Source organism: Nannospalax galili, unplaced genomic scaffold (genome assembly GCF_000622305.1).
Source record: "Nannospalax galili isolate Female #2095 unplaced genomic scaffold, S.galili_v1.0 scaffold660, whole genome shotgun sequence".
Classification (NCBI taxonomy): Eukaryota; Metazoa; Chordata; class Mammalia; order Rodentia; family Spalacidae; genus Nannospalax; species Nannospalax galili.
The window spans coordinates 2,500,525-2,527,365 of record NW_008349073.1 but is presented as its reverse complement, the minus strand read 5'-3'; the positions used below and the strand labels follow the sequence as shown (position 1 = coordinate 2,527,365).

Below are 26,841 nucleotides of genomic sequence, written 5' to 3'. Positions count from 1 at the left end.
ATTTTGTAATTTTTATTTTATGTATGAGTGTACTGCCTACGTGCATGTAAGTGCACTCATGTCCGCAGAGGTCAGAAAAGGGCATCGGATTCCTTGGAACTGGAGTTATAGACAGTTGTTAGCATCCATATGGATGCTGGGACTCGAACCTGGGTCCTTTGCAACAGCCAGTGCTCTTAACCACTGAGCCATCTCTCCAGCCCCAGAAATTCCATGTTTTAAAGTTCTGACTCTTCCATTTACCAGCTCTGACCCCTACCCCCAGGCTTTATCTTCCCCAGTAAAAATGAGTGTGTTGGACTAAATAACCTGTACACATTGAGATAATGTAGAAAAGAAATCCAGAGAAAAGCCTATGAAGCCCTGTGCCTCTGCAGCATCCTCTTTGAGATGTCAGCCTGCATCCAAAGCAACCTTGCCTGAGGCCTCCCAAGAGACTTCACTTGGGTTTACCTCCCTTTGACACATACTTCCAAGTTGCTGTCTAGCATCCAGACATCCTGAGCCAGGCTGGATGGCATAACCAAGAGGTAATAACCTCTTATGGTTATGGTAGACACATGAACCTCAGGGAAGACAAGAACAGTCCTTAGCTATGTCATTTGTGTTCATTATTGACTTAGGTAGTGTTCTATGAAGCAAGAGGGGGTACAGGAGTTACCTGCAGTATTCGGGTTTGGTGGCTCTTCCAGTCCCCTTCCATCCAACAGTAGCAAGTCACAGCTCCAGAGATTGTCCCTGGCCATCCAGAGCCCCTGTGGAGCTGCCAACACTGCACAGCTCACAAAGGGCCATATAGCATCTCTTAATTGAGGAGCTGGTGAGCGGACGCCTTCGGTGGAGGTATTTTTAGCTACAGTGATACAGCCTCATCTTTTTGCAGGATGTTTTGTTTAGTTGTTTTTTTTTAAATGAAATAAATAAAATTGAAGACTGTACTACTTACACACCAGTGCCAGTACCCAAGAAGCTTTGGCACATTCCTTTACCATAGCCTATGTAATCAATCCTCCCTAAGACCCAGGTGCTGAGGCTCAGAGTTTGCAGAATATTAGGCCATAGAGACGGTATGTACAGAAGCAAGAAAAGCTGGCAATAGAGAGGAGAAATAATTGAGATTGACCTAGTATGGAGGTACTGAAGGCTCTTGAAAGCAGTGTGGGCAGCTGGGAACCACCCTCCTTGTGGGCTGCTCAGGTCTTTGATGGATCTGATGCATCCAAGTGAGTGGGTTTCCATTCCTGAGCAGAAGGCAGCTTTACAGTATACACGGGATTCCATTCTGTGGTTTGCTGTTTTTTGTGGAGTTTTTTTGTGCTTTTGTTTTCCCTGTCTTCCCTCCTATCTGACTTATCATACTTCCCTTGTCTTTTTGTTGTTGTTTATTTGGAGGTTTGGGGGATGTTGTTGTTTGATGTATTTTTGTTAAATACTGTGTAATCAGGGGCTAGAGGATATTTACATACAGCACTTGCTTCAGACTCTACAACCAATTGAGGTAGTGAATTCACCACCCCAGCAACACACATGGAACAGGGAGGCAGAGGAAAGCTACTAATTTCGGGACCTCCCTCCAGAAATTCTGGCTTCATCAAGTACTAGCTTTTTATTGTAAGTTCCCCAGGTGTATTTGCTGATACCAAAGGCTAACTTTGTTCATTTGGATAGGTATGGTAATGGCATTGTACTTATGTAAGAAAATGACCGTGTATTTTTAGAGATGCACACTGAAGTGCGGAAAGCCAAAGTGGCATTGCATCTCAGATACACTTTAAAACACTTCAGCAAGGAAAATACGGCAGCTTGAGTAACTGTTAAGTTCACATGATTGGTATACGGAGCATTCATACTGCTCTACTTTCAGTGTTTCAAATTTTTATCAGAGAAGTTTTTGTATAATTAAAATACATATTTTTTTTTTAATTTTAAGCTTACAAAATGATTCTAACATGCATTTAAGGTTAAAAGCACTGATTCCTTCTTGCAGAGGACCCAGGTTCAATCCCCAGCACCCACATCACAGCTAACAACCATCTGTAACTCCAGTTCTAGGAAATCCAGCAACCTCTTCTGACCTCTGTGGGCATTGCATGACATGGGTGCACTTACGTACATTGCAAGCAGTACACTCATACATAAAATAAAGTAATAAAATATTTTTATTTGTTTATTTTATTTTTTTGTCTTTTTTGAGACAGGGTCTCCTTGTAGCCCCAGCTGTCCTGGAACTCACTATGTAGACTAAGCTGGCCTCAAACTCACAAAGATCCGCCTGCCTCTGCCTCCCAAGTGCTAGGATTAAAGGCTAAAATATTTTTTTTTTTACAAAAAAAGAACTACTGGCGTTGGAGAGATGGCTCAGTGGTTAAGAACACTGGTTGTTCTTGCAGAAGACCCGGGTTCGAATACCAGCACCCACATAGCAGCTAACAGCTGTCCATAACTCCAGTTCCAGAGGATCCGACAGCCTCTCTGTCCTCTGAGAGCATTGCACGACATGGGTGCACTTACCTACATGCAGGCAATACACACATACACATAAAATAAAAATAAATAAAATTTAAAAATAAATTTAAAAATTTTAAAAACAAAAAAAGAACCACAGTAAATTTGGATCTCCACACCCTAGGTGATAAGCTTAGACTTTGTATTTGACTTTGGATATGTATCAACAGAAACTTGAACTCTCCAGCTAGTTCCCATGAGAGTCAACAGGGTGGCACAAGGAACAGGTTAGATCTAGATCTAGATTAGAATTCAGGAGTGACCAACTAAACACCTTCCTCACTACAACCAGCCTGGAGAGCTGCTGTGCCTGGGGTTTACTTGCCTTGTCCCTTGCCAGTCCTGCATGCTCCAGTCTGAGAATGTCTCTGGCTACACAAGGGAAGTAAAAGATGGTTGCAGCTGCACTGTGACACATGCTGTAAGAAAGCCTTTTTCTCCTTGGAATATGAATGGGATTTGGCTACAGCAAGAGAGGGCTCAAATTTGTACCCCCTACCCTCCCTTCCCAGGAGTCCACATGCTCTCAGGTCTGTGTACGTGTGTGTGAGGACTCCTTTGGGTCCTCAACACTGTTCCAACTCCAAGTGCTGTTTTGCTCTGGCTGCTTAGCAGGTGAGACCCAACAGCAGCTTGCTACAGCCAAATTAAATGAAGCTCTGGAGCCTAGACTGGAAGCCTCTATCCTATATTTTATACCATGGCCTTAATTAGGACCCTGCCTTAGTATCTCTCATTCATAGGCAAGCTATTGGCTAATTTTTATTCTGGGGCTTTGTGACTTACACCTAAACATTAAGCTAATCTGTGTGTTGTTATGGCTGGTGGGGGCGGGGAAGTTTGAGGGGGAAGGCTACAGACTATCTAGGTCACTTATCAACCTAGAATAAATACTGTTTTACCAGGGTATTTACTGACAGCATGGCTGCCAGGCTTCCAACTCCCACAGCAGTTCTTTTAGCAGATGCCTGCCTGAAAAGTACGGAGGTCACCCACCCATCATGCCCTTCTGCAGAAGAACCAGGTACCTCTGGCTTCCCTACAGAGCTGGAGTCAATCTTGGCCCTAACAGTACACTCACATTGCCTATGTTCACAGTCCAGACTGGGCAAGTTTCCTCCTCCATCCTCTCCTAGAACAAGTAGATTCCAATGGGTATGCTGTAAGCCTACAATACACCCTGCACTTCGTGAGGCTCTTAGAAGGGTGGAAGTAAAGGCTGCCTCTGGCTCTGACTTGCTTTAAACACATGTCCCTGCCTGCTGTCATCCCCCTCAGCCTAGCCATCTCCCCTGTGCTGATAACCTCAAGGGCAAGATCATGTCTTTATTGTTCTCTAGCTTTGGCCTATCCCGGGTCACAGTCCTGGTTCTTCAAAAGCATACCAACAAATCAGTAAACCAAGGAAGACCTAAGGCTAAGGGCCAAGGGGAGTGCAGTTACACTGAGTCAGAAACTTCTCTTAAAAATTGGTCTCTGGGGGGCTGGAGAGATGGCTCAGCAGTTAAGAGCACTGACTGCTCTTGCAGAGGACCTGGGTTCGATTCCCAGCACCCACCTGGTGGCTATGAACCATCCTTAACACCAGTTCCAGGGAAATCCAAAGCCCTCTTCTGACCTCCTCGGCATTGCACGACACGGGTGCACTCACATACATGCAGGCAATACACTCATACATATAAAATAAAAATAATAAAATTTTAAAAACAACAAAAAAAATGCTTTAAAAAATGACCTCGGGGGCTGGAAAGATGGCTCAGCGGTTAAGAACATTGGCTGTTCTTGCAGAAGACCTGGGTTCGAATGCCGGCACCCACATGGCAGCTAACAACTGTCCGTAACTCCAGTTCCAGGGGATCTGACAGCCTCTTCTGTTCTCCACGAGCATTTCACAACACGGGTGCACTTACCTACATGCAGGCAATACACACATACACTAAAAATAATAAAATAATTTTTAAAAATTGGTCTCTTTTCTGTTGGCCCATGAACCTAAACCATAGGGCAATCTGGAGCTGGCCTGTGTTCCCCTATAAAGCAGCCTATGGCTGACCAGGGAGATTTATATCTAATAGGAAAAAGAAACCATTTGGTTCTCCTCCTACTTACTTTGGAATACAGGGTAAGCTCTGTGGCTCAGTTTCTTCCACTTACTGTCTTAGAGCCATCTCTACAGCTCCAAGACAGAGGTTCTCAACCTTAAATGCATGTTAGAATCACTTTGTAGGCTATAAAAAAAGTAATCTTAAAAATGTTTTAATTATACAAAAACTTCTCTGATCAAAACTAGGTCCTGACCATCTTTCTTCCTTGAACAGACCCCAGTGGAAGGTACTGCATTTTTAGGGGGGTTCCCCTTGTTTTCCAGGGCAGACATCATTGACACTTGGCCAGCTCTCTTGGAAGTGATTCCTCCTGAATCTGAAGGGTACCTCTGGGCAGATATCAAAGTCCTGCTGCCATCCCTGCAGATTGCAATGTGACCTAATGTATAAACACTGGTATCTTTTTTTTTTTTTTTTTTTTTTTTAAAGCAGAGTGAAGGTAGATTTATTAAGGGAAAGTGAGGAAAACTCCCAAGAGAGGAGCACCTAAACAGTGGTTCCCCCAGTGTAGCTAATCCACACCTGGGAGAGGGAAGCATTGCCTTAAGCATCTTCTCTTGAGGAGGAACCAGAATAGTGTCTGCACTCCTCAAACTATGGCTGCTGGCTCCCTCCTCACAAGAAAGGAGAGCACCCCTGTATCTCCTCCTTATGTACTTCTGAGATGGACTCTTCTTGCTGTGTAGTTAGCAGTGTGGTAGATAAATAAATACCCACATACTCCAAAGCCCACTGCTCTTTAACCTTGGGCACGTAAGTGGAGTAGAGATAGATAATATCTGTAGACAAGGGCTCAATTTTGTTTTCAGAGGTACTGATGAGAAAGAACAATCCAAAGCTGACTCTGCAGTTCCCAGAATGACAGTTTTAAATTCTAGCTCAATAAATGCTGGTCTGCCTCCAACCCCTCATTCCCAAACTTCACAGCCCACCCTTCAGCAGCAGAAGAACCTACCACAGCAATGAGAGGCAAGGCCAGGCACCAGTTGAAATCCCAGACAGCTTCCTACCCTCCCTCTATGTCTTGTCAGATTTCAAGTTTTTTAAATCCTTATTTGTGCTCTGCCTACTTGGCTGGCTCTTCTTGCACTTGAGTGGCTTGTTTGCCTGGACAGGTCCAAGCTGTCTGAGCCATCAGCAGCTGTACCTCCTCCCTCGCGCCTTCTGTCTGAGCAAACCTTGATTCACAGTAGCGCAGATGGCCCCCGCGGTACCCAGCGACGTCTGCCACTCCCATCCCCTTTCCTGCCCTGCTTTCCTGAGATGAGAAGGCTGGCTGAGCCAAGCTCTGCCTACAGGTCAACCCAGGCCAGGATGAAGACCACTTTTAGTTCCTGTTCCCGCACATTAAGCCAGATGACAGGATTTTAACACAGAAATTAACTGAAACCCAGTGGTCAAGGATAGTGCAAGGTTTAAGTTCATACTATGTAGGAAATGCTTTCCAGCCTACATGAGAGCTAATCTATTTTTGTAAATAGCTTTAGCAGCATCCACTCTGCTTCCTAAGTATTATCAAGAGCCGAGAGAGAATTGAGAGAAGAGTAAGTATCAAAAACTACTATTCCTTCTCTTCTTCCTTGTCCAATTATTACAGGCTTTGGCAACTTCTCAAAAGCACTGCTCATTTTCTCAGTCTACTTTAATGTGTTAAAGGTAATACCCTGTAGTACACCATTGTAATCAATTAGTTTCTCTTCACCTTGTCCCTTTCTAACAGAACTGAAATGACTGATAACAAGCATGAAGGGGGTTGTAGCTGACCTTTTTCAGAGGAAGACTCATGGCAGCAGCCTCAGGACACCCCTCAGCCTTCCCCTTGGGTGGCTTACTGCTGTGCAGCAGGATTACAGAGCTGCATTAAGGTTCTAATCTGGCAGGCTCTGCCTGAGTGAGACCCCATAGCAACAGCCTACAGAGGGAAGAGAAGCGGATGGCAGCTGTTCTGCACTGGAAAACCCTCCCAATCCAGTCTGCTTAAATAAGGAAGAACATAAACCCTCAAGGCAAACCTTCCTACAGAGAAATCCGGATTGAGATATTATCTACTCTGTACAACTTAGTATGTTTGCTTTAGGATAATAATTTCAGTCATTGGTAATGGTAAAATATTTTGGCATCTAAGGACCAATAACATCCTGACTAAAAAAGACAGGCCTGAGGAGGCATATGCCTCTATTCCTAGAATTTGAAGCCAGCCACTTAGTGAGCGCTCTCAGTCCAAGTGGAATGGGGCCATGCTTGTGGCATGGAATTGACAGACCTTATTCTGCTGAAATGTCATAGTTACCACCTCCAACCTACGGCTGGGGTCTGGTATCTTCTACCACATTTGGTACAGAGGAAATATCCTTGTTAGAGTAGAACACCCAAGATCCTTAGCTCGCTAAAGCCCCACAGTAGATCTCACCAATGTGGTCAGCTCTGTGTTCTTTGTGATTACACAGACCTCATTGTCTAGAATTATATGTCACTTTATTTTCCTGTTTCAATGGTTACTTAATCTCTTAACCACAGGAAACATACTCTACTGGATCTTTTTTTTTTTTTCCCATGTTTTTTGTTGTTTTTGAGACAGGGTCTCATTATATGAGCCCTGACGCCCTGGCTGGCCTAGAACTCACTGTGTATACCAGGCTTGCCTTGAACTCACAGAGATCTGCTTGCCACTGCAGGGATTAAAGGCGTGTGCCACCACCTTATTTAGATTCAGAAAGTCTAGTCATGTGGAAATGCTGACCTGCAAGCAACCTACAATCGTACATTGTCCAGGTTATTGAGGTGGATCCCAAGGACCTGAATAGGCAATATTTGTCATAGTCCTGAAAGGAGCCATCATATTTAGAGCCAGAACTTCAGCCAGCAACAATTTGTGGCAGACAGACCATCAGCACACCCAATTATGCCTCAGTGCAAGGTCATTAAGCATCCCTGTGAACCTGCCTAGAAAGTGACTCACAGAGGCTTCCATCACCCCCAGAGCCACCTGCACTGCATCTAGTCATCCTGCCTGCCAGGATGCCCTGAACATGAGAGGAGATGTAAATACGAGTCTCCCAGGAAGATTTCTTGGTGGTCCAGTACAGAGCTGCCCCTCAGTCTCCAAGTATTATATCCCACAAGTTTCAGACCTAAGACAATTCTGTTCTCTCTGGGGACAAGTCAGGAAAAGATTCCCCTGCTGACTCTTCCTCAGTCTAGGCTGCAAATGAAAAAAACACTGTATAGCCCTGTGTCTGCTTTTACCATTGCACAGATTCAATCACAGGCTGGTTCTCACCAGCAGAGGGAAGCCCTTGTCCAGCTCCAGCACTACTGAGGGCAGCAACTGTACACTTCTGGCAGACTAGAACAGTGAGGCCTGAACTTCCAGGAGGGAAATGAAGTGGCGTTGTAGAGTTGACAGGCTCAGCTTAGCCAGCACTGTTTTGGTTGGTGATTTCTACATGTGAAATGTTTCCAGTTGCCCCCAATCTTTCTTGCCTCTGTTTGCTGTTCAGTTCCTGTACCCACAGTGGCACTTGTGCAGGCAAAGAGGAGAGGAAGCTTTGTGCTTTACTCTGGCACATGACAAGGGTTCCTGATCCAGCAAGCTATTGCCAGTAGGGGACTGCTGAAGTAGCACTCTGAGAGTCACCCAGGAGACCCCTCCATCTCCTGCCAAGCTAAACAAACCTGCCTGTGCATTCCTGAATTGTATCTCCCTGCAGCTTCATGACTTGCTCCCTCCACTGTGCAGGACACTGCCTTATGGGAAAGTCCTGAGTGCCAGCAAGAGAGGCATCTGAGGAGAAATTAATTGATGTACGAAGTGGGAGTGCCGCTCAGTCATCTTCTAAGTGAAAAGGAAAAGGTCAGCAGAGCTGTATGGGGCCCAGGTTGGATTGACTCTGCCTTACTACAGCAAAAGGGGCCAGCTAACTGGGTCCAGCCCTAGGCACTGCCAGTCCCTTCCAGCTGCTGACAGCCTAGCACAAAGAGACACATGCTGTCTGTACAGAGATGGGTTTGCATGTCAGCATGAGCCCATTTTTAGCACTTGCCCAGGAAGGGCAGTCCATGACACAGTAATTTAATTAAATTTGCCTCCCTCCGTGGCCCACATATTTGAAGAGATTTGGGGGTGATGAATCTGGCTGAGGAACATTACCCTGCCACTCTGGCACTGCCCCAGAGCTGAGCCGCAGTACCATAAAGGGTCTTGCCATCCTCAGTATAGCCCAGGGCATCTGTCTGCACTGCAGGTTCTCTGCCCAGGCTGCCTGCTGACACATCTAGAAAGACAGCCACTGGAAGCAGTCTGTCTCCATCACAGGGAAGCTACCGGGGGCAAAATAAGGGGACTCCCTTAACCCCCTACTCAAGACCAGGGGCAGTAGCTTCCATAGTAACTATAGCCACATCATTAGTTCTCACTACAGATTCCAGTCTGTGAAATGGAGATGAGCTCCTAACTTCTATTGATCTACAGCCTCAGCAACAGCTATGACCCTAACTTCAGGGTTGGTAAACCATTTACATCCATGTACTTCAGCCCTGGAAATGACTGATACTTAGAGACCTGCAAATGATTCCCCTCTCTTCCAAAGAACTTACTTCTATTTGATAACTCAAGTACTCAACAGTTTTTACCCTTTATGCCTATACATACCCATACCCCAAAGACCTGCCCCTGTCCCTGCCTTTTAGCCAACCAGCTGGGGCTTAGCTCACATGGGGTTCATGAGCTTCTCAAGAAACACCAAGGCTTTTGAATGGCCATCTCCCCTGGTCAACTGATCTGTCCATCATGGGGAATGCTTCCTATCACCATCTTCTCATCTACAGTTTTTGGTCTTAAATCAGCTGTACCAAGCCTTCTAGAGAAGAGCACTTTCTTTGGTCTCTTCCTCCCCACCAAGAGCACATCCTCCTTGCTGGCTAATCTCTCCTGCATAATGATAGCAGCTCCTCTGAGAGAATTCCTCCAAAAGGGAATTCTCTGGCACAGTTTGTCTCAACCAGCATGACACAGGCTGTTGCTTAGGAGTGGGAATCATTAGAGTCAGGCCATTATTGGAGGGGACCTGTCTCTAGGGGAACTAGCAGAAATTACCACTCCTTAATAGATGGAAACTCATTTGCTAGAAGCCCCCGCCCTCCTCTTTATTTCTCTGCATTCCCCACCTCCCTTTTCTCTCAGCTTTGAAGTTGAAAAGAAAAGTAACTCCACCCCATCCAAGACAGCAAATGTCTGCTAAATTAACTCAGTTAAGAGAAAGCCTTTGCTGAAAGTGGCTGTTCCTTTAGACTGTTTCTATTGGGACGTCACTTGAAACCACCATGAAGGAAGTACACTATAATTTAATATGTGATAAAATTATAGCTAGGACCACTGCTCTCCAGGAGAGGATCTGTTGAGATAGGCAAAAGAGAAGACAGCTTACTAGCTTCTTGGCCCCATGCTTCAGAGTAGGCCCTCAAGTCAGCCTGAGTGTTCCCTTTGAGGATCCCTTTGCTACACAACCCCTTGGAAGGCCAGGGAGGTGAAAGTGGGACTCTAACTGATCTGCTTCTCCAGGTGGTCTTCATTAGGGACTGCACAAAATTGCAAATTTCAAGGGTAACCATATTTCATCCACTGGAGTTGTAGGTCATGGTCACCCTGCTGGCTTGACCTGAGATCTGGTCTGTATTATATGATATTGGGCAAGTCACCTCTCCTTGGGTTTCATCTTCTTCATAAGTAAACAGAGGTAGTTCAATAAAATCTTCTAATGAACTTGGAGAATGCTCTTGACTATGTCCACATGCCTGACATTAGAAGGCATAAGCCCATACTCTCAGTATCCATTGCCAAGGTCAGCCAGCCTTGAGGGAAAAAAAAAAACATGTTGTAAAGGTACCTTTAGGTGACATGAGTCCACTCAGATGTGGACTTGAACAAGAGGTAGGAAGAGGCATTAAAGGAAAGTCCAGCAGGCAGTGGCCCAAAATAAGAAGGGCTCAGAGTGGGCCAACACTTTGGTGTTATCCTGTTCATACTTCTCTGTGGCTTCAGAATCCATTTCTGACATGTGCACACAACACACCCAGCACTCTCAATTACTTCCCTACTGAGTGAAATAAGGAAATCTAAATGTGCTTTGAGGTAATTCAGTCTTGCCCTGAGTACCCTGTCCTTGTTTCTAATAGGAAAAATTCTTTCTTTCTTTCTTTCTCTGGTCCCTTTAGCAGCCTCTTCCTTGGGTTTTCTTTTCCTCCTTCTTTTCATACTCCAGACTTCTTCTTCCCAGCCTTAAAGAGATGAATTGAAAAAATATGCTGTCATATCAGAAGGAAGCCATTGTCAGTTCACACAGGCAGACACTAATAGGATAAAGTATTATCCGACTTCCTTGAAGTCCAGAAATTAAGTCTTTTTGGAATGGTTAATAGATTATAACTTGTAAGCGCTGTAGCTGCCAGGCTGCAGGAACAGGCTGCTGGTGTCTGAGGCCTCAGCTCTATATCTAGGCTGTTATGAGGGATGCACACAGCATTCTTCCAGTCTAAACCACTAGATCCAGGAAACTGGCACTTGGTTTCTAGCTGAAATGTCTGTGTGGAGAGCTGGCTATAACTCATTCAGTATACCTAGAAGTTGGGGGAGGGACTCCCAAGCGTAAGCAAACTTAATAAACCCAGATGAGTAGGTAAGTAAAGGAAGAAAGCCAGTCCTTGAAGACTGGGAAGAAGTAGCCTGAGGCCAGGAAGCTGAACTTTGTCCAGGGAACAATGTGTGAAAGCTCTTCTCAATCTGCTTGCTGACTCACTGAGCAGGTAGAGTGACTTATCTAATGACGAAAACACCACCAGCTCAGAGTTACACAGGGAAACCAGAGTTGAGACCTTAAAGGAACTACAAAAGAGATTACAGATTCCTTAGAGAGGTAATAGTATTCAAACTATTAGTAAGAAAGGGATTATTCTTGAATATAAGGATCATGCAGGATTTCTTAATCCCTATTGTGGACATGAGTGGACTCAAAGATTATGAAAGAAAACATGATATAATAATTAACTGAAGGGTGTTTTTATTAGTGGGAATGTGAGAAAGTAGGTAGGTGCTAAAGAAATAAGTGAATCAGGGCTGGAGAGATGGCTCAATGGTTAAGAGCACTGACTACTCTTGCAGAGGACCCAGGTTCGATTCCCAGCACCCATATGCAGCTACGTACCATCCTTAACTCCAGTTCCAGGGGAATCCGACATCCTCTTGTGACCTCTGCGGCATTGCACAACACAGGTGCACTCACATACATGCAGGCAGTACACTCATACACATAAAATAAAAATAATAAATAATTTTTTAAAAAAAGAAAGAAGTGAATCAAGGACTGTTCCTAACATTTATAATTGCTCTAGTATTATCATCAACAGATTCACAGCTTGAGTGAACTTAAGGCTGAGTTGTTACCTTGGTTGATCAGCCCTAACACTTCGTATGCTAAGCAAGGTAGCCTCTCTTTGCAGTGCTTCCCACTGCGGGTCCCAGATTCTTTGAGATGTTGCTGTCCTCTTAAGTACTAACCTGCTTTGACAAGACAGCTTCTCCAGGATATCCCCACAGGCCTAGGACTAATCTGACAGACTACAAGGATTCATATGCACTAAACTCATAATTTCTGTGGGTGAACACAACTTCTACAACACCTTTCCTCTGGAGTAACATTCTAATTGTGGGTAAACAGTGAACTGTGACCTCTGCTCTGCCATGGTGAGTGTGCCTTAGTAGACATGAAGGAGTGGGTTCAGAACCAACCAAGGGAAAGCTGTTAGAGTTGGGATGAGGGTACCACCTGAAGGCTGGCCTGCTTTCCCTAACAGCAGACAGCCTCCAGGAGAGAGAACAGGACTGTTGTGGGTAGGTGGTTTGGCCTAAGTCCTGGCAGCAAAGTTGGCATGTACCAGGGGATAAAACCCATGATCATCCCTATGTCTAATTCTAGCCTCTCATTAGGAAAGTAAAGTGCATTCTTTTTTCAGCCTCTCTTGGAAAATTGATCTCCCTGCTTTTCTTCTCCTTTGCTCCATGCCATCAATTTCATACTAACAGTTCTTTGCCACCCAGGGTCCAGCCAGCATCTTGCTTACTAAATCAGAAGAGTCTCTGCAGCTTTCCTTCTTAACCACATTACAGACCTTTACCTGTGTGCCTTCTACGTGGCTTCATTCTTCTCTCACTTGCTCACATTAGGGCTTGTTTGTTTGGGGGAGGGGGGTTTCTCTCCTTTTCTCCATCTGAGCTCTCCCCATGCCAATAACCTCCCTCTCGTTGCTACCCCCTTCCCACCTCCAGGCCTGGTAATGCTTCATAGTAAGGAAGGGTTTTATCACTGCCCTTATAAATAACTGCTTTAGTTGCCCTATGATAGAGAACCACAGATAGGTGAAGAGTCTAGGAAGCTTGCCATCTAGTTAAGAACGAAAGCTTCCTAGGTAGCAATGTCCTATACCAGCCCTGTTTGTATAAAACTATCAACAGAAGCACCTTCACAAAAAAGTAATCTGTTCCTGGGATAAGATAGTACTGTGGGCCAGCTGCAGTTAACTTAGGGACAGAACAAAAGGCTGAGTTTTCCTAGGAAGCAGAATATAACCGTCTTTCCTCTTGTGCTTGGGCTTCTAGATGGCTTCATCTCCAACTTTTAGATAACCATTCTTCTCGAGTAAGATTGAGCGTGGACATGGTTCAGGAATAGAGATAGTTGTCAGGCATGATGGCTCAAGCCTTTAATCTCAGCACTTGGAAGGGAGAGGCAGGTTGATTTCTATGCATTTGAGGCCAGTCTAATCTACATAGTGAGTTCTAGGCCAGCCAAGGCTACATACCCTGTCTCAAAAAAGAATAGAAATAGTGATGGGCACAGGTCTTTTAGTTTACATACTTCTATAATCAAACAGCTGCTGACTGTCAGCCACTATGCATGTGAGATAGATATATTAAATTTTCAATTCTTGCAACAACCTGTGAAATAATGAAGTAGATACTAATACTGTCTCCATTTTACAGATGAAGAAACTGAGTCCATGCCTAAGTCACAGAGCTAGGAAGTGATGGAGCTGGAATTCCACCAAGGAAACTGGCTCCAGAGTTTGCTTGCAAACATTATGCTGCCTTTTTTAGAGTTTGTACATACACAGGTATATGTGTACACAGAGTGAGACATGTGTTTAACTGACGTAGTTCCTGAATTCCTTAGCCCTGCCCAAGGTGTAATTTACTTCACTTTAATTTAAAGCAAAGATGAAAGCAATCCACTGCCCAAAACATCCTTCCCCTGCAGAGGAAAGGGTGCTTTCTGAGTGGATGGAGATCAAGAGTTGCTTTGAGCCAAAAGCTGCCTTGCAGTTTAGCTGAGGCAGGATTTAGAGATGGCGTAAACAGTGCCTGCATTAGCCGTTGGCATGGTGTGCTCAGTGTGCCAAAAGAGGAGGTAAATCAGACATATGTTTAGATATAAATGTTCTCTCTCCTTTCTCTTCTCTAACTTTAAGCCCTTGCTGCTTTGGTGCAATGAAATGGTGGTACCTTAATTGTGGGTTCTATCCCCTGGGGTCAAAGCTCCTCTTTCTGTCCCTAGTCATCGCCACTGAAGGAAGCCAGAGGACATGATCTCTGGCCCTCTTCCTGGCCAACAATAGGAATTGTCTTGCAGGGATCCTGCAAGTTGTTCTATCCAGCAAGTTGCTGGCCTCAATACATGTTAAATAGCCATGATAAAGCTAATGTCTCTAGGCCTTCAAAACTAGTTTGTCTACCTTCATTGATAATAGGAGGCAACATTACACCAAAGGGTGATAAAGAGGCCCTGAAGCAGATTAAAGAAGTGGTAGCCACAGCATGGCATTTAAAAAGCTGTGGCTGGTGGATTGTGGAGATGCCCAGTAGGTAAAGGTGCTTGCTGCCAAGCCTGATGACCTGAGTTCTATCCCCAGATCTCACATGGTGGAACAGGAGAATCAACTCTTGCTAGTTGTCCTCTGATGGCCACATGTGCAACTACCTCAATCAACTGATCAATCAATGTAAAAACTTTTAAAAGCTAAGGCTAGGTAGATACAGAAGAGGAAAAGAACTAAGGTCTTATCCTTCCCCCAACTTCCAGGTTCATCATTGTTGGCCACATAAGCCGACATCACCCCTCTTATGGACAATTTCTCTACTAGGACCTTTAAGACTTCTGTCAGTCATCTACTCTGCAAAGCTTTCCCACCCATAGTTGGGAGGAAGCCAAGCCATCTCACTGGGAACACACCATCATACTTACTTCAGTCTCTCCTGTAGCTGTCACCCTCTGTGGGATTCTGCAGTTTCTGTCTGCCACTGGGCCTACACATCAGAAAGCTGTTAGGTGCACTCCTGAGCATCCAGCCCTTATGCACATATGGAGCTCCTGTTGTCAGGATTGTGGTCAGGCTTTACAGGGTAGTAGAGCTGGTTGTGATGGAAAGTGAATAGCTCTTTGTGGGAGAAGAGAACATAGTATCTGTAGGAAGTCCCATTTCAACTGGGTATTGACATGGAAAGAAATACATTCTTCCTAGCCAATAAGAGTCTCAGTGAGAAAACACATGGTTTTAGTCCTGCTTCTACTAACTAGCAGTCTGACCTTGGATATGTCTTTCAGTTTTTCTGGGGCTCAGTTTCCTTAACTACAAAATAATTAAAAATTTGACCAAGTAACTTTTCATTACCTTAAAATTTTCTGTAATTCCATATACTCAACCAGTCTTTACCTCTAACATTGCTATAACTACCCCTATGAAGAGCTACCAACCCACGTTCCATTCCCAGGTAACCAGCTTTACAGCTTGCCCAGCCCGAGAATGAGTCATTAACACAGCTTTAGAGCCTCACTTTCAGTGCTCCTGGGGCTCTTGTAAAAAACTGTCCCAAGTGCCTACTTAGGGGAGGATATGCCCAGCTTTATGGCAAAAGATGGCTACTTCTCCAACTGCTAACCAGAAAATAGACTCACTAGGGGAAGAGCTGCCCTTGAAACACTTGTACCTAAGATTCCTCCTCTGCCCCTTACCCCTCCCGACCCCATCCCTTCAAATTCCTTCTAAAAACAGTTCTCTCTGGTTCTAAGACCTCATTCTCAGAACAAATGCATTCCTTCACAGGAGTCTTTCCATTCTTCTGCCTCTGCCCTCAGACCTTTGTCTAGCGCAGACCCTTTGTCATTGCAGTCACTGCATCATTCCTGATTTCCCAGACAGCTGACACAAAGCAGGGGTATTAGGAAATTGGTGCCCCCACCTTGTGGTGCTGAGGCAGCAACTTCTTCCCCAGTTTGCCTTAGAATGTATACCCAGAAGCTGTTCTGAAGAGCCAGAGTTGTGTTTGTGGCACTCGGAGTCATTTCTTGCATTTTCATCTGGTCCTCGCCAAGTCCCACCCTTTGCTGCAGTTTTCTCTATTGGGAGTAGAGTGGTAAAAAGAAAGGCTAAGGGAACCAACTTTGGCGCCGAAGTTCTAAGTGTCTACCCATGCATATGTGCTGCGACAGGCACTGATGGCCAGAAATAATCCATGTACACAGGAAGATTCAGAATTGGCCATTTCTTAGCCAACTGCTGCAAAGTACTGCCTGCCACTTTCCCTCCTCGATGCCAGAGAGAGCACACCCACTCAGTCCTCATCCCTGCATTAGTATAAATACTTGCTGAAGAAACACAGGTCCTCGTTCATGGAGCCTCCCTGGAAATCATTACTCTGTGAGCCTCAAGAGACAGACCCCACCTCCACCAAGACACATTTGACTATGTAGCACTCAGAGAACGGAAGCAACATTGCCTGTGGGAATTTGCAGCCAAACTACATTACTGCAGCCCTCTTAAATCCAGGCCCCCCTGGGTCCTTGGGTTGAGCTGGTACTGCCTGATCAACAGGATCTGCTGAGGTGGCGTTTCACTTCTGGCCAGGTCCCAGGAGCTGAGTCTGACCCATTTCCCCTGGTTTTTCAGGGCATAGGGAATTTGGTTATAGCCCCAACAAAGCCAGGGACTAACACACTTAGCTCGTGGAAAATGCACTAGAGTCGGGTGCATTTATTTAAACTAAAGAAAGGTTGTTGACAGCTTTAGCATTTAAATTTTTTAACATTGTCTCCCTCCCCACATCGTGCCTCTTCCCTCCCCCTACCCTTTAATTTCTTTTAATATAAATAACTTGGTCAATGCTCAGAAGACTATAGACTCAGGATCTTATTCAATTTAACCCTTTGGGGACATTGGATTAAAAATTGAACAATATTTATTAAAATACAAAAATACACTTTTCTCACATTACAGTCAGTGTTCTTTTGTTGGCATTCCCCCCACCCCCACCCATACCATCCCCTTTCAAATCTGAACCCTTTATTTCCTCTTAAAGCTAAAATCATAACTGAAAGAAGTTACATCATTAAATGGAGCAGAATAACAGATCTTGCCCCCCCATATACCTCCTTTGGAGGTAGGCCTGGGGGAGAGAAGCTTCCCCCCATGGCTCCCCATTCAACTGAGCTCATTTGAGTGTGCATGCTTATCACTTCTGTTGTAACTGGATTCCACATCTTTTGTGTGTCTGTGAAGTGTCCTGGTTGGCAGAGGCTTCTGTACTTTAATCGAGCCTATGCCCTTTTTAGCTCTCCTTTTTTCCTCTCTACTCATGTTCTGCCCCCACTCCATCACCACAACCAGTTGGCATCAGCTGTAATAATCCCTAATGAATCAGCATTTAGAACAGTCACCAAATCCCAAGCATGAGGAAAGCTTCCACTCCCCCAAACTCCCAGCCTCTCCCCCTTCTCCACCCTAAAACAAACAAGACCTTTTTAAAAAACCATAAAATGCCATCATTGTCTACAATCATTTGTCAGATACCCGGAACAACAGGTGGACAAGATACAATGCTAATTTATGGCCTCCTGTGAATCATTCTCTCTACTGCTGCTCTCCTTCCCTCCTGCCCTGTGCCGCACCCCCTTCGGGCCGCCTCCTTCTCCTGAGAAACCCTGAATAGACCATGCCTTGCAGAGTGGGTTATGCCCAACTGCAGGAATCTGGTGCAGTGTGAAAGCATTTGACTGAGCTACGCCAGCTCTCTTCCTTCTCAGGATCCCGAAGCACTGTCAGGGGAGGCACATGCAAGTCTTAAGAGCACAAACCCAGAGGACTTGTGCACATGGACAAAGAAACAGCCCCTTTAAGGATTCATCTGAATTCTGGTGGTTTTCATATTTAAAATACATTTACAGATCTATCTTCTTCTTTGCCTCTAAAGGAAAAAAATTATTGCCTCTCTACATTTTGGCACAGTACAGATTTGTGATGCTTTTTAAATTTAGTTTTTATGAGAGAGATCTGCAAAAACAGCTCTCAGCTTAAGAAAGATGTCTGTAGAAATGGTAATTCCTATATCCTGTGAGGCATTTTCTAAAAATGACAGGTGCAGTCTATCCTACCCCTCAGCAGCCCACACCCCACCTCTTTAGGGGTACTGGTTGTTTTAGCTTGCTTTATCTTAGCAGTTTCCACCTTATACCACTTCACTTGAGGTTTATACCCACAACATTCCCAAGGTTCCCCCCTCCCCTTTAAATAGAATTTACAAGTTAGAAAATAGTTTTGTTTTGATTTTTTTTGTTGTTTTTAAATTTTAATATAATTTTTTTAACCAGCCCATAGATTTAATATTAAGCATATACAAGAAAAAGTCTCTCCCCACTCTGTACAAAAGTTGCTCTTTTTTGTGCATTCTATTGCATTTTATAAGTTTTTGGGGGAGGGGGAGTCATATTTGAGTTTCCTGTACCTTGTCCTTGGTATGGGTCTGAATTATATAAGGTTCAGAGATAGTGGTGACTGTGGGGTGCAGAGAGTTCCCCAGGCTGTTTTCTGTCCAGTGGGCCCCGTGTGCTGGTTTGTAGGTGTTGTAGTTAATATGGTCATGTATTGTGGGCAGCACTACTGCCCCCTCACCTGATACACCGGATGGAGCTGCTGTTGCTGCTGCAGATGCTGCTGCTGGGATATCTTCATCCACCTGGATAATCTCAACTGTCCGGGCAGCTGTGACTGTACTCCGCTGCTGGTGCCGCTTGCGAAGTTTATAGAAGACAATCAACATGGCAGCAGCTAGGAGAGTCACTGCCACGAAGCAGCCAATGATGATCTTGGTGGTCTTCATGACTTCATCCAGGCTGGTCTGCATCTTGTCAGTGGTGTCTGTCGCCGGCACTGGTACCTGCTTGGGCACACGGGTGGTCTGAATGAGCACCGTGGTAGAGGTGGTATATGCCGGCTGGTAACCAGTGGACGTAGTAGGAACAGGCTTGTACTTGCGTGTTGTGTCCTCAGGTGAGATTTCTGTAGTTTCTACTGTTACGGTGGTGAAGAAGCTGAAGTTGGAGGTGTTAAGCTCAGCCGAGCTTACGTTGAGGTAGGCCGAGGCATTGGAGTTGCCTGCCACATTGGTCACCATGCATGTGTATACTCCAGTGTCTATGAGCAGCACGCTAGAAAAGTTCAAGGTGCCATCATTGAGAACAGAGATCCGTGGGTGCCGGGAGGCGTGGCTGAGCACTGTCCCATTGGGCAGCAACCACTTCACAGATGACATAGGGGGAGTCCGACACTTAAGTTCTGCCATCCGATCCTCAGAGATATTGAGGTCCCGGGGTGCATCCATGATGAAGGGGGCAGAGCACTGGAAGGAGGCCTGATCCACCTCCACAAGGTAGCGGCCTCGCATGTGCATAGGAGCATGACAGCGGCCACAGCAGGTGGAATTGGTGGGTATATACTCCCGAAGCCACCAAGCAAGCCACAGAATATCACAATCGCAGTTCCAAGGATTGTGGTGTAGGTGCAACTCCACCAGGTACCTCAGCGGAGTAAAGAGGTCATGGGGCAAAGATGAGAGGTTATTGTGGGCCAAGTTGAGTTCTACCAGGGAGGCCAGCCCGTCAAAAGCATTCCGCTCAATCACACTGACCTGTGAGTTCATCACCCACAGTTTCTTGAGGGAGCTTAGGCCATGGAAGGAGCCAGGCCTGATCTCAGGAAAGTGGTTCCCTGACATCTCCAGTTCCTCCAGCCCCACCAGAGGTGTGAGGTTGGGCATATCTTTAATATTGCACATGCCCAAGTTCAGGTACTTGAGGTTGAACAGCCCCTCAAAAGCCCCCTCAGAAATATACTCCAGCTTCTTGAGCTCCCCCAAGTCCAAACGCATGAGGGAGGGCACTCTGTTGAAGGCGTAAGAGGGGATGCTCTCTATGGGGTTGTTGCGAAGCCAGAGCTCCCGCAGCTTGGACAGGTACTCAAAGGCTCCACTGGGAATGACAGTCAGCCAGTTGTCAAACAGCTCCAGGGTGTTGAGGCTGGCCAGGCCGTTGAAGGCCCCCACCTCTATCTGCCTGATGGAGTTCCTGCCCAGCTGCAGGACCTCCAGATGGTGGAGGTGTCGGAAGGTGTCGGCCTGAATCATCTGGATGTTGTTTTCCATGAGGTTGAGGTACCGGGTGTTGGAGGGAATACCCTGCGGGACCTCAGAGAGGCCCCGGCGGGTGCACACCACCTTGCTGAACTGGTTACTGCAGGAGCAGACGGAGGGGCAGTTCTGGGGCCCGGCTGAAGCGGCAGCAGCGATGGCCGCACATAGAATCCACACTTGCGCCGTGAGGTAGACGACGGGGAGCAGGACGGCATTCCAGGTGTGGTGCACAGTTACCTGCCACAAGAGCTTCATGGTGTGGCACGTTCATAATTCACCATCGCCTGGGATTTTGGCTCGGAAAGGAGAACCAGCCCTACCCCGGCTTAAGTGAGCTAGGAGCTCCTTTTTCCATCTGGAGAAGGAGGTGGGGAGGGGGCGATTAGAGACGGAGCAGCTCGGCCTAGAAAAATCCTGCCAAACTACAGAGCGGCCCCTCAGCCACCAGCCCACCCTCAGGCCAGCCCTACGGAAGCTAAGACTTTCCCTCCCACATTGCAACCATCCCCACCCAATTCGCTGTTACCTACCTCGGAAGGAAAGCAGAAAAGAACTAGCGCGGTGTCCTTAAGCTTTCTCCTCGGGAGCCGGGCACCTCGTTCCCATTCTGACTTCTTAGTTTTAATTAACAAAAGGGGGAAGTAGTGGGGGCAGGGAGGGCAGAGGGGAAGGGAGGGGAGGGGAGGGGTGGGGGAGACAAAATGGCTTCTAGTAAATCCCGAGCCGGCGAAGCCGCGGAGTTGAGGCGCGCCAGGGAGAGCCGAGGCCGGGCGGGCTATGCAGGTGCATGCCCCCCCGTCAGCCCGAGGAGCGGCGCCACCAGCGCTTCGCTGCTTTGTCCTTGGACCCTGGCACCGGCTCGCTCCCGCCGCGGGGGAAGGCGCTTCATCGCCAAAGTGTACCTCCGGCGCCCCCAGCCCGCTCCCTGGGCCGCCGCCGGGGTGGGGGTGCGGGGGCGGGGACGCCCCGAAGCCGCCCAGGCCGCGCGAGCCGGCGGCAGCTGATTGCAGTCGTGAGCTCGTGGGGCGGCGAGAGTTAAGAGGTGTTCGCGGCGCCTTCGCCCTCCCCAGGCACACACCCCCTTTCTCCTCGCAGGGGTTAAAAAGACAAAAACTGGGCTCAGTTCTCCAGTCCGCCGACTGCTGGCGCGAGGAGTCGTAATCCGTCCGGCCCCGAAGGGGCAGCAGCGCCGGGACCGGGTCCGCGGGCCGAGGAGCGCGCCACCCACGGTCGCGCCCGCACCGCAGGCCCCTTCAGGGAGTCCGGGGGCGGGCGCGGGTCCGGCGGCGGCGGCCGCAGCCCCCGGTGACGCGCAAGCGCCCGCCGCCGCCCGTTTCGGCCCGTCTCCCGGCGCGCTGCCGGCCGCGGCTTTGTGCAGAGAGGGCGAGTTCGCGGCTGGGGCTCCCAGAGCCTTCAGAAGCCGAGCTGCCAGCGGAGTGCTGCAGCGGCCCGAGCGGCGGCGGCGGTGTGAGCTGTGGGGGTCGCGGCTGCGGGAGACGCTCCGGAGCCCGGGAACATGGTCCCGGCCGGCTAGCGGCGGCGGCGGCAGCGGGGCCCCTGAGCTCGGCGCCGGTCTCCTCGCGCCGGGCTCGCGGTGTTGCAGGCAGCAGCCACGCAGACTGCTCTCTCATCCTTTTGTCCTTCAGTCAGAACGTGAATGTACTGCTGACGCATACTGTTCTGGGGAGATTAGCGTGATGCAGTGCTCTTATGTATTAACACCGCTCCCCCGCCGCCGCCTGCCCTCGAGGGGTTAACGCCGCGTCTTCTAGCGCGCGCCAGCTCGCGCCGCGCAGCCCCGGGTCCGCGCCTGTGTCCGCGGACTGCCTGCCTTTCTCGCTTCTTCCTTCCCTCCTTCCTTCCTTTCCTCACCCCCCTCCCCCCTCCCCGGCAGAGTCCTCCCCGCCCCCTCCGGACCAGCGGAGCAAGCCGGGCGGGCGAGCGGGTCTAAGTGAGCGGCAAGTGAAGGGCCGCGCGCGAGTCGCAGGCATTCGCAGCTATTTTGGTCCGGTCGGAGCGAGCGGCTGAGTAGCTGCTGATAGGCTGGAGCGGCGCGGAGCTGCAGCGGGAGACTGCGGGGTCCCCACGCTGCCCGGACCTGGTCACCCGGCACCCCCTAGCCCTGGACTGCTGAGGTTAGGGACCGGGAAGCCCAGGGCACGGCGGCCCTCGGCCGGCTGCTGCAGTTGGCCAGCCTCCTGCGAGTGCTCGCGTCATCCGTAAAAAAAAATGCGGCCCCCCCCCCCCCCCCCCCCCACGAATGCTGACGGGGTGCCTGGCCGCGCGGCTGCCGACTCGTATTCGGAGTTTGGATATCCATCATGGTGGGGACGGCCGGTGGCGGGGCGGCGGGCCACAGGAGCTGCGTAGTTAGAAGATCGGAGTCCAGGCTGATGCCCTTTCTACTTGCCCCCTCCTGAGCACCCTTACTCGGCCCCACCTGGGCTCTAACTAGGGCTTTAAATGAGTTTTCTTAATGAGGATTGCGGGGGCGGGAAACTGGAAAGACTAAATTCAAGGAGCTGGGGAAATGACAACCTGGGAAAGATTGAGGTGAATTCCCAGAACCCACGGCGCAACCCGCGGTTCATTCATGGAGATGCAGCCTTGGCTCCCTGTGGCCCCTTTTCTCCCTGGTATGCAGGGACCCAGAAGGTGCTTTATGCTGTCTCCAGCTTCACCAGCCTCTCTTCTTGGAACTCTTTGAGAACTGCGTAGCAGCCTGCTCTAGCAGTTTGCTGGAAAGGAAGGTCTGGCCTCTATTTCTGCTTAGAGGTGAGCATTTGACAGGCTAATGTAAAAGAGTAGGTTAGCATTTTCCCACCCTCACCCCCCATTTAAGAATGTGCTCCCCTTCTCTGCCAGATCTGGGTGAAACAATCTACAGCCAAACCCTGGAATGTAGGTCCAATAGAATAAGACATCAGTTTACCGTCTTCTTCCCAAGCTGCCTCTAGATGAATCCTTCCCTGTGTGTTCTGGCAAGCATACTTGTTTAACCCTGTTGTTCCCACATGGACTATTGCTTAAGAACTAGGAAGCCCAGGCATTCTTTGCTATCTGAATTCTACCACATACATAATTTCAGTATTATCTACTGCCCAGTAATCTAAACCTTAAATATTCCATGACATTCTTAAAGTCTTGGGAACAGTTCCATTGTAGGCACTTAGTGTCTCCATTCTTTAACAAGACCTTTAAGTTTACATTTGCAGTCAGTGGAAAACAAATAGGCAATATTTTTGAGCCTTTACTGTGTGTACTACTGTTAATTTTTTCCATCAGGTGTATGATTCGTTCTATGATTAGGTCAAATGTGTTAGCTGGGGTCCCATAGTAAGTTGTAGCACCAAGATTTGAACCCTGACAGGCCTCACACAGATTGATGTCAGGGAACTTGAATACATAAAAGATTTCTCAGAGTATTTTCCTAGTGGGATGAAAAGTCAGATTTCATCCACCCATATCAGCAGTCCTTTATTGGGGTGTTCACTGTGTACGCCCCACCACAGTAAGAATTTATGTTATCTTGGGGCTGGAGAGATGGCTCAGCAGTTAAGAGCACCGACTGCTCTTGCAGAACACCCGGGTTCAATTCCCAGCACCCACATGGCGGCTACGAACCGTCCTTAATTCCAGTTCCAGGGGAATCCGACGCCCTCTTCTGTCCTCCTCGGCATTGCACGACACAGGTACACTCACATACATTCAGGCAATACACTCATACACATAAAAATAATAAAAAAAGTTTTTTAAAAGAATGTATGTGTCTCTTCTGGTTAAACCTTTTATTTACCCTGTTAAAATAGTTGCCCCTGTTGCACTTTTCAGGTGAAGTCACTTACCTCTGAGGGAGGCAAATAACTTGATCAGGGTCCTACTGACAGAAAGTGAGAGTCAGCCTCTCAAGCCAGTCTTCAAATCGTTATTTTTTTCATCACTAACAAAAATGTCCACTGTTTCTACTATGCATAGGCCAAGTGTGGAGGCAAGGTTGGGGAGAAACTGAATGTTCAGTGAAGGATGTGTGAAAGACATGGGCTAAAAGGATGGGATGAGGGGCTGAAAAAAATCCTTTAAACCTGTTTCATTGATGATGACAAATCTAAGGGGAAAAATTATAGAAACCAAGGTAAATCATACCCTCATACTAGGGTTTAGGTTCATTTGACTCTGTAATGACTCTTTGCATACCGCCCCCCCCAGAAAGGTGTTCACTGTAAAGCCCAAGCCCAGACTATACTCTTCAGTAAAGGCCCATCTGTATGTTCAAGTAGAGTGCTGCTGTCTTGTGGAACCAGGAAATGTGAACCTAGCACACCAGGGATCTGTGGAGGAAGTTTCTGTCCTCATCACAGCTGGCATCAAGAGGGTAGAGTGCTGTGGTATCAGGGGAGGCCCTGCCTAAGGGTACCAATGGCACACTGGAGTATGGTGCCCCTCCCTCCTCCTCGGGCAGAAGAGGGGCCCTGCCTGGATTGGTTTCCTGCCTGTGTAGGCAAACTCAGGCCCCATCTGTTCAGCTCCAGGCCCCCAGCACATGATAGCTGCTGCCCCCGCACTGTGAAGGTAGATGGGCGGGTGGGCTGAGCTGGATAAAACCACTATGTAGGAATGAGATTATCTCACAGTAAATGTTTGTGACTCCTGTTGATGAAGGCAAATGTTCCCAAGCTCCATGGAGGTCTACGTAAGACTGCTTTGTCTTCTGTAGGCCAGTTAGGCCACAAAAGCACCTTGAACCTACAGAGTAGACTGAAGAGGCTGTGGGGCCTTCAGCACACAGTCCTTGTGACCTAAAGTGATCCTGCAGCCTCTTCTCTTGGTAAACTGAGTTCACTCTGTGGCATATTGCCCCTCCCAACTTGTGGTTCTAGCTGCTTCCTTGATTTGGAATAGTGCCACCAAAGAATAAAAAAGGAAGAAGGAGGCTCAAACTTGATTAGGAAGGAACACTGGGTTGAGAGTACTAGCAGTTTTATACACACTGTTACTAGAAAGCCAGAGAGAGCTAAGGAGACTGAGCAAGGTCTGAGTGGGCAACTTATTTTCGAAGAATGGGCCTTGTAGTAAGGTTGGGATACCAGAGTTCTAGTTGCTTTTCTGCCACTGATTGGACATGATGAATCAGAGTACTTCTAAAGCTTGGTTTCTTCATTTAGAAAGTCAAGAAATGGGCTAGAAATTTCCTTTCAATTCTCAGAATCCGTGATTTCCACCCCTTCTTAGACATGCAGCTCTGGGAAGAAGGTTGATCCTTTGGGATTGTAGCCAAGGCTTGGAGATGGGCCATGAAGTTGAGAGAATGCTTCCCTCAATGTAATCTGGAGGTCCATCAGACTGAAGCAGAGCTGATCAGACTGTTTACCCAGCTACTAAAGAGGCTCATAGTTCACAGAATGCTAACATTTAAAGAAACCTTAGAGATCATTTGGATTTAGTCTCACTTTACAGGTGTTAAGCTCAGAGAGGCACAGTAACTTACCTAAAGCCACATGACTAATATCAGACTCTGTCCCTTCTGGGGTCAATCCTGTCAAGATTCTGATGGGTGGCTAATTGGCCTTTAAATTCTGGACTTGGATATTACCAAATGCCTGTCCTGTGATCCTGTATGCAGAGGTTATATTTTGCTGGATTGGGGTAAGGAATGGGGTGTTGATGACACTGATATGCCTTTAAAAGTGACTTGAATCTCTAATAGGAAGTCAAAGAAATGGTCATATAAAGGGTCCCAGGACTGTCAAGCTAGACCACTCCATACCCTGATAGGCACTCTATCCCTGAGGCATTATCCTGAGCAGCCACTAGATGTCCATAAGGCCTCATAGGGTTTGCGAGGAGTGGCAGGGTACCATCTTGCCTCTAATAATAGGCTCTTGGGTCTTCTCTTGGGATGTTTGTCAAAGAACAAGATAAGGGTAAGGGCAAAGACAAAAGAGCGATTTGAAAAACTGGAAGAAAGGAGAAAAAAAAAAACATTATGAAAATTGATCTCCAAAGAGACAAGGAAAGGTATTGGTTGGTAAATTTGTAATGATAAAACAGTGTAAGAGGCAGTCACTCCCCCCTATCCAGTGCAATGAACACATCGCATTTTAAATTTCTGTTCATTGTAAAAGGAAGGTAATTTTTCTTGCCTGTGATCTCATAGGCAAGGGCTGTTACTAGGCTGTGCTGTTACTGCCCATAGTCATAAAGAGAATAGCTTTTCGACCAGGCCAGCTTGGTGCCTTCCTGGGGCACCAGGAGCACTGCTTCCACGGGACCTGGCCCCGCCCTCACCTCTTCCTGCTTCCCCGACATGCACCACTGGCTAACTCTCCTGCCCCGCCCTCACCTCTTCCTGCTTCCCGGACATGCACCACTGGCTAACTCTCCTGACAGCTCTCCCGCCCTCAGGCCTCTCTGGGGGTAAGTCTACCCTGCAGCCCTCCTCACCTTGACTCCGCCAGCCACGCTCACCCTTCCGTATCCCCCACTGTTCTCTACTCCTAGCTTGGGCCCTGTGCCATTCCTAGTCTTGGGGCCCCAGACACCTGGGGAACCACTGCTGATTCCTGACCCTGTTCACCCCCACCGACTTGGTGCATTCCTTGGGCCCCAAGAGCACTGCCTCCGGACCCGGCCTGCCATCAACTCTCTCTGCTTCCCTGGTCCTGCAACACCCGCCAGCCTCTTTCTGGGGCTGACAGCCTCTTTCTGGGGCTCTGAGGCTTAACA

General features: G+C 47.7%; 2 protein-coding genes across 3 annotated transcripts in view; one reads left to right on the top strand and one right to left on the bottom strand.

Moving 5' to 3' along the window:
• Snd1 (staphylococcal nuclease and tudor domain containing 1) overlaps positions 1-26,841 on the top strand; it is a 462,156-nt gene that overhangs the window by 369,201 nt on the left and 66,114 nt on the right. The window lies entirely within an intron of this gene.
• Positions 16,876-21,098, bottom strand: Lrrc4 (leucine rich repeat containing 4). Its single transcript, XM_008846393.2, has 2 exons — positions 20,649-21,098; positions 16,876-20,473 (listed from the first exon to the last, which is right to left on the bottom strand). The coding sequence occupies exon 2, from the start codon at positions 20,371-20,373 to the stop codon at positions 18,415-18,417; it is 1,959 nt and encodes a 652-aa protein (XP_008844615.1). The 5' UTR covers positions 20,374-20,473; positions 20,649-21,098; the 3' UTR covers positions 16,876-18,414.